General features: G+C 36.5%; 1 protein-coding gene across 4 annotated transcripts; it reads right to left on the minus strand.

Annotated features, from left to right (window-relative positions):
• Positions 1-1,496: 1,496 nt before the first annotated feature.
• On the minus strand, positions 1,497-7,472 carry LOC120192792 (protein SMG7-like). 4 transcript variants are annotated; one of them, XM_039195511.1, is made up of 8 exons: positions 7,308-7,472; positions 6,148-6,252; positions 5,463-6,068; positions 5,199-5,321; positions 4,249-4,478; positions 2,214-4,162; positions 1,981-2,014; positions 1,497-1,903 (listed from the first exon to the last, which is right to left on the minus strand). In XM_039195511.1, the coding sequence occupies exons 2-6, from the start codon at positions 6,217-6,219 to the stop codon at positions 2,233-2,235; spliced, it is 2,961 nt and encodes a 986-aa protein (XP_039051442.1). In that variant the 5' UTR covers positions 6,220-6,252; positions 7,308-7,472; the 3' UTR covers positions 1,497-1,903; positions 1,981-2,014; positions 2,214-2,232. The 4 variants fall into 4 exon arrangements, with proteins under 4 accessions (XP_039051442.1, XP_039051440.1, XP_039051441.1 ...); XM_039195509.1 differs by having other exon boundaries at positions 1,497-1,913; XM_039195510.1 differs by having other exon boundaries at positions 1,981-2,112.
• Between the last annotated feature and the right edge of the window lie 332 nt (positions 7,473-7,804).

Below are 7,804 nucleotides of genomic sequence, written 5' to 3' on the forward strand. Positions count from 1 at the left end.
ATTAAATGAATCGTTATTATTTCTAGAAGTCATGAGTTTGAACATCAGATAATTAAACATTCATTTTCGATTAATTAAGAATATTTAAAATATATACTACTTTACAATAATTATTAAGTTAAATACATTTTAATTGAGGTAATGGGAAAATCCTTCCTTCATACCAACCATGGCGGGGACTCGGCTTACGCTCTCAATTTCGTAATCACTTCTTTTACCCAACCCTGTATGCTTCATTTTGTTCATTGATTTTTGACACATCCTATCCATTTACTATGCCTACCTAACTTCATGCTTTTCACTTTTTAATACAATTTTCACCGCGTAAATATATTATATAATTTAGGTTGGTTGAAGCGGTAAACAACTCGATTCGCTTAAGCATGTTTTGAGCTCGAGTCATTATGTACGTGAAAAATCTACGCTGAGAGACTACCTATCAAAATCAGATGTACGATACAGGTCAATTGGATTAATCAGGACAAAATCCCATAATCGGGAGGATAAAAATACAGATATAAAAATAAACAAACCACGTAAAATTAATATTTCTCTATTGGATTGCTGGTAAAAATGGATGGCCAATAGATAAATTACACCTCGGCTGTGCAAACTAAATTCACTGGAGTCACCGTCACCATAACCACTTAACCCTATAGGTAGGGTTGTAAATGAGTCGAGTCGAGTCGAGTTTAAGTATTACTGAACTCGATCCGATTTGAAAACCTTAAAATGGAGCTCGACTTAACTCGAAAATTCGCGAGCCTAAAATTTTTAAGTTCGACTCGAACTCGAAACTAATAATTGAAGCTCGAAAAAGATCGAAATGTAAAAAATCTTAAACTTAATTCGACCGAAGCTGAAACTCCAACCTAAATCTCAAATACATAAAAAAATTATAACCCTAATGGAAGTATTCATTGTTATTATTTTCACGAGTCATAAAGACATTCACCAAAATTATTGGTTGATTCGTCATTCATCACAGTAGGGAACATGGGGACAAAGAACGAAGAAGCATTACATAATAGCGTATAAACGAAGATATATATAACAATTTAAATATGTGGCACAACTCTTTTCTCCTCTTTACACTGGCTTTATAGAAATTATTAATTGTAATTGAAACTCATTATAAGCACCAAAAGGAGGGACAGCGAGGTTGACAAAAAAGGAAATTTAAAACCATCGAGAAATCTCCGACTTATTAAGGTATTGTTACAGACAACATAAATATAAAAAATCGAAAGCTTTAAAAGAAAAAAATATTATTAAATTCGACAATAAAAAATTAACAAAATTACTAACGTAACATTATTTTAAATTTTTGATGACATAACTTATGATAACATATTAACATTAAGTTTTTGTGACGAAATAATCAATTGAAACTAAACTAAATATTAAGTACAACTTTGAAACAAAATAAAATTTAGATGCCAAAACAAAACAAAAGTAATAGTTTAGGTACTAATAGTATATTTACCCTAATTAGATTACAAGCAACAAACGTTTATCATTTATTCCTTTCATAAAAAAGTTTTGAGCGATCCCCAAACTTGTACAACTTAAACAAGTCTTAGATGCTGCAGATATTAAAGGTAGACATAACTCAACCAACCCCCACAGATTTTGAGTTTTACCAATCCCTCCCTCCCACCGTCTGCCCATCGATCACATCTCAAAGCTATCTGCGGAGAACAGCACTTTACCATCTGCTGCCTGCTGACTTTTAACGGCACAAGACATTCCCAAAGTTAATTAGGATACTAAACCAAGTTTTATTTGACCCCAACTCCTCAAGTTATTAGCCCCACAAACCACCAAACAGGCTCCATCTCAAGCAACCATTTACGAATTCAGCATCTTCTAAGATTGGTTTCCTCAATCATCCTTCATAAATCTGGTTATCTCTGCAAAATTAACAGTAAGCTTCACTTCGTTAAGATGATCTCTGATAATAGACGAGTGCACACTCACCTGTTTAGCATTAAGTGCCACCGGAAGCCAATGTCTACCACGTTCCATCAAAAAAATTCAAACACTTCAAAGTCAGAGTCAAACTTAGCGGCAAATGGAAGCAGTGCATTCACTGTTACCATTTTCAAGAACCTCAGGAACAGAAACAAAAATACATGAACAGGTTATGTGAAATGAACCTTGCAACCATTACAATCAAATTGAGTCAGAAAACGGGGGAAGTTCCCACGTACCAGCTACACTTGCACAGTCTCACACAAAATAACGACCCGCCCATGCTGATTGTCCTTCATACTGCTCAGGCAGTGAGGTAAAGTGTTGGTTCCCATTCATGGGTTGATTTTGATGCAATTTCTGTTCATTCTGAATTTTCAGATGCTCAAGGGTACTGTAGTCCAGCCAGCCTTTCTCCTTTTCCATTTGAACCTGCACTGCTGGAACCTGCTTTCCAGGGAAAGGAAAGCTTACTGTTCCAGTCACGCCATTGCTTTTGTTATTGGCATACTGGGGGTCAGCATGAGATGAGTTATAGATGGAACTCTCGAGCCCAGAACCTTTAAATAATGATCTCGACTGGTCTCCATCCAACCAGCTATAATAATCCATCGTAGTTTTTTCCAAACCCATGGAAGAAACAGATTCATTCAGTTGCTTTGGAGGAACAGCGCTAAAACCTGGTGGCGGACCAAGATGGCTGACTGGACGACTAACTGGATTCTTCTGCATCCCAACTAATGAAGGTGAGATAGTTCTAGCAGCTAAGGCATCACCTGTATCTCCACTTGACACAATAGCATTAATTCTGGATGGCATCACAGTTCCTGACATTTTTGTCGGACTGTAGTACATACCACTAGCACCAACACTGACAGGATGTTGGATAGCAAGCGAATGGGTAGCATGATGAGAAAAGCCTAAATTATCTTGCATCTCACTCGTTGTTAAATGTCCATCACCCAGTGTCGTCAAACCTTTAAAGCTATTAGCCAGAAAAGTAGCATCTTCCATTGACCACCCAGACCCATGCATCTGAACAGGTTGCAGATGCTGAGGGAGAATACTACCAACAGATACAGGCATTGGATGACTAGCATCAAACCTCTCATACTGGAGAACACTATCACAAGGAGCAGACATTGTACTGCCATAGAATTTGAGATCACCAGAACTACTTTGATTGAGCTTCGAAATCTCAGAAGGGGAATGATTTAGATCAATCACCTCAGTTTTCTTCTCACTCACAGCTGGCTGGAAAACAATCACTTCATCATTGTCATCCTCTTCCCCAGCTAATCTAGGTTGTGGGATTGACTGAAGATTTTCAATGTTAACTATGTTCTCAGAGGGGGTTTCATGCACCAAGCTATTTGTTACCACTGAGGTAGCAGGGCTCAATATGCCATCTGGAAATGACTCCATACCAATTAGAAATTTCTTAGCTTTCGAATCAAAACAAACAATTTTCTGATCAACCCTAATGACATTTGCTAGAGCCTTCCCAGCTGCTATAATTCTTTTGACACGGGCTTTCCTTCCTTTATCACCATCACTTACAAAGGAAGGTTTCCTCAAGAAGTCCAAAATGGCATGCGCTGGAACAAGAGGCAAGAACCCTCGCAACTCAAAGTCCTCCCACAATGCAGGACGGTTCTCAGTTTCTCCTTCTTCATACCTACTCATATTGAAAAAGCAGGTCTCGTCTTCATCAGCATCCATGCACATAGGCATAATTGACAGAATTTTGTTCAGCAATGATATGCAATGTTTCCAGAAAAAAGATCTAGTACTTGACTGCTTCTCATCAACATCACTACTAGCGGCTGCAACATCAGGGCAACAAGCCAACCATTCTACAAAAACCAGAATAGCAGGTAAAGTGTAGCTTGAAGAAACATCCCGAAGTTGTAAACATCTTTCTACTGCATGTGCCATCAACTCAAAAATGGCGATGAAGGCCTTCTGAAGGAGGGCAGCACGCTGTACAATTTCAGCATATGTTTGACCTTCACTCTCCCTCTTCAGATTGTGCACTGTAAATATGAGAATGGAAACCTTCCTAACAAAGAAAAGGGCATTCTCAGCAGCACCAGTTCCAAAATTCAGTTCCTCTTCTGGCCCAGAAGACATAAGTTCACATAAATCACGGTTAACCAGAGTAAGAACGTCTGCAAAAGTCTCCAGGCTGCACAAAATAAGAGTGGATAAGGACACAACCAACGAAAACCTAGGCCAATAACATATGGTGAATGAACTTATGAGAAAATATACCTTGTGCGTGTAAAAAGAATGCCATTTAAACGCACAAATCTAATACAAAAGGACTTAAAAGTATCCTGGACATCAGATACTTTCTCCTTAGCAGGGGATTTTTCCATGTTGCCATCTTTAGATGCAAGTTTCGCTTCCACCTTCCCTCTACCTTTACCTGATTGACGGACAGCAGGCTCAATGAAGGGAGCTTTAACATCCCTAGGAAGTTGCGAGTAATTATGGCGATTCTGCAAATAAAAAGCATATATTTAAAACAGTTACCATAATTATATCCATTTTTAAATATTAGCATATAAATAAACCCACCCAAAATCAGCAAGTTTCAAGTCATTAACATTTAACATAAAATAATTACACTGTTGACAATTATATAAAAGCATAGAATTCTCAAAGTTGAACTGTCATGTCAATAAACTGGCTGCAAAGAAGCGAGATAAAAATGACATTGAACACAGCTACAAATCCTTCCAGAACTCCATCATGGAAGGATTATGGTAACTGTTTAACATCATGGAAAATTGTAGCTTCTGCTAATATATGCAATACCTATCTGTAACACAATATCTTAGACTAGAAAATAGGAAAAATTTTGTATCAGCAATCCATAAAATCCAATTTCTAATATTCATAAGAAAATAACTACTAAGCCTAGAAAGGATGGATCAATAATTTCATCCCATTAGATTGGAAAGTAGCAGGCATCTGTCCTACTAAAGAATCAGCACCTTTGAAGAATGTCTCCCAATAAACTTTGCAACTACATGCAATTTTCAAAGAACTGTAATTACATATGAAGATGGTGCACACAACAAATTGTTCAGCCATGCAAAGCAACTTAACATCCTGGTTGTAACAAGTGCACACATCATAACCCATAATACATCCAAAAGGCCATTTTGTGGTTAATGTCCAAAACCCAAAATAAAAACTATAATTTGCACTTATACCTTCTCAAATGCCACAATCAAGTTATCCCTTGCAGTTGAAAAGGGGTTATCAACAGCTAAACTCCGGAAATATCGATAAACAGCCCCCAGCTCATCTCCTGAATATGTAGCTATTATAGCTAGCTGAAATAAGGAGATAATTGACCATTTAAAAACTCGGAATTTAGTTAAACAGAAGAAATTCAAGAGAAGTGCAAAAAGAATTTAAGGGCATAAAAGTTGAGAGTGCTCTATTAAATAGGAAAAAGGAAAATAAAGAAAAACCTGATGATGTGGATTCCCACTTGATGGCCAAATTGATGCAGCTTGCAAATAGTAACTTGAAGCAGCTGCATACTCACGTGATTTAGAGTTTCCATCTCCATATAATCCTTTGTACCGCGCTAGGTCTCCCAAGTATATCAAGCAACGGTGACAAGACACCAAACCCTTTTTTATATCAGCAGATTTCTTCCCATCTTTGTCCATAACAGTTTGGCTTTCTGAATCATCAGAAAAATACCCAAATGGTAGTCCATACTTTGCCCTGATTTTCAAAATCAGATCGTGATAAAACCCTGTTGCCTCTGAAAGGAAAGTCTTAAACTGCAGTCTTATTTTTGTAAGCCTGCCAGGTTGTGGAGGAACTTTCACATCATTAGATGTGTTTGATCTTGCAGAAGCTAGAGCAGCACTATAATGAGCCCTTAATTCCTCGATCCGCTTGTAATGTAACTGCCACAAAGCATATTCAATATTGTGCTGCTCAGAAAAAGTATGGTCCTCAAGAATTATTGCTTCATAGTTCTCACGGATCTGCTGCCACGCATTGGGATCTGAAGGTACCCGTACCTTAGCTGCTCTCCTACGATTGTTTTCCAGCTCTATGTTCTGCAGAGAATACCAATTATTAATTTCCATGGTCAGAAACTCCAAGGGAACCTCATTTCCTAAAGATGAAAAAGAATACCTTTTCATAAAGATGCTGCACATGCTCCCTGGACGAAGGAGCAGACATTTTATCGATCGGCACTGTCATCATCCATCAACAGTACTTCGTCAAAATGAATTAAACCTACAGACATTTTACACCATCAGCAAAAAATACAGGTGATGTTTCATTTGACAAAGTGAATTTTTACAATCACAGCTAAGCTGTTATAATAATTGGAGGGAAAGACACTGATCATTCAAAAGGTGAGCCACTATGTTAAGTCAAAATGCAACATAACTCCATTTAAATAGTACAACCGCTATAGCCAGATTCCAAGATGCTCAGAGTTAAAAATTTTAACACTCAAGAAATTAAAAAAAAACAATCTCCAAAGACCTATTACCAAGATATACAAAATAATCAAAGATTCCGGAATCAAATCTCAAAAAATGGAACAAGAACACATCAGGATTAATGGACAACTCGCCAGAATAAAACTCTAATTCAGATTTCAGAATGACTTCCTCCCCATTTTCAGCTTTCAAATTGAAGCGTAATTCATTCCCAAAACATCCGCCAATTTAAAACCCTTACCATACCATGTATTGCTTATCCTCGCCTCATTACTTGAACAATAATCATAAATTATCAAAAAATCTCTGGAAAAGATGATTCCTCAGACTCATATACCAGACCTACCAAACCCGGACATTGTTTCTGTTGTAGCAAATAATTAACAGGCCATTCCTTAAAAAAATCGATAATAATATTTACAGATTTTTAACAAGATCATTTAAAATAAAGAGAGAGAAAATAAAAAAACCAATGAAAACGAACCCTCTCTTATATCTCAAATAAGAGACGGACATATAATTACCTTCTTCTCGCTAAAATTGTTATTCAGAAAAGCAAACAAGAGAAATAAAAAAATGCTCTTTATTGTGTTACATTTACACAGTCACGTCTTCTTCTTTTTCCCTAATTCAATTCTTTCTAAGAAATAATAAGAAAAAAAACTATTTACACACAAAAATTTTGAATTCATAGCCCAGAAAGAAAAAGCATCAGGCCCGAAGATAAGAAGAAGACGATTACAATAACATTAACCACGAACCCCAAAAGCCACCACACAAATATACCAAATCGGGAAAAATCAAAACTGAAATTAAAAGGCAATGGAGAAGAAAATAACTCACCTGTTGTTGATCGGGTCTGAAGAGAAATCTGGAGTTAAAGCATGGGGAAGCGAATTTTGAGATAAATAAATATGCATTGATTAGGGTTTGGAAGTTTTGGGGGGGGGGGAGATAGAGGTGTTTGGTTTTGGTCGGATTGGGGATGAGATGAGCTTAAAATTTCAATATTTCAACGTGCTTTCTTTTCTTTTCGTTTCTTTTATTTATTTATTTATTTATTTCTTCAATTTAGGAGTCTAAGAAGTGCAGACTAAAGGCGGCTTTTTAAACGACGGCGTTTTAATGGCGGCTGCGTGCTGTTTGTTTTTCAAAGCCATTGGTGATTATGGGCCAATCGATTAAGCCCGAGTTTTAACATTTTTTATATTTATAATTACTACCGAAATTATTATTTTATTAAATAATATGAAATTAAAGTTATTATCATTATTTCATTTGTATCTTATAAAAAAATATATTTAATAATTTAAAATAAGACTGATTAGATCCTTTAAAAT

Source organism: Hibiscus syriacus, unplaced genomic scaffold, assembly GCF_006381635.1.
Source record: "Hibiscus syriacus cultivar Baekdansim isolate YM2019G1 unplaced genomic scaffold, ASM638163v2 tig00116980_pilon, whole genome shotgun sequence".
NCBI lineage: Eukaryota > Viridiplantae > Streptophyta > Magnoliopsida > Malvales > Malvaceae > Hibiscus > Hibiscus syriacus.

Excerpts from the sequence above, each read along its gene's own strand:
- LOC120192792 (XM_039195511.1), bottom strand. The coding sequence starts at position 6,219 with ATGATGACAGTGCCGATCGATAAAATGTCTGCTCCTTCGTCCAGGGAG. Across the intron at positions 4,479-5,198 it reads TGATTGTGGCATTTGAGAAG|AATCGCCATAATTACTCGCA; the intron begins GTATAAGTGCAA and ends TTTTATTTGCAG. Across the intron at positions 4,163-4,248 it reads ATTCTTTTTACACGCACAAG|CCTGGAGACTTTTGCAGACG; the intron begins GTATATTTTCTC and ends TATTTTGTGCAG.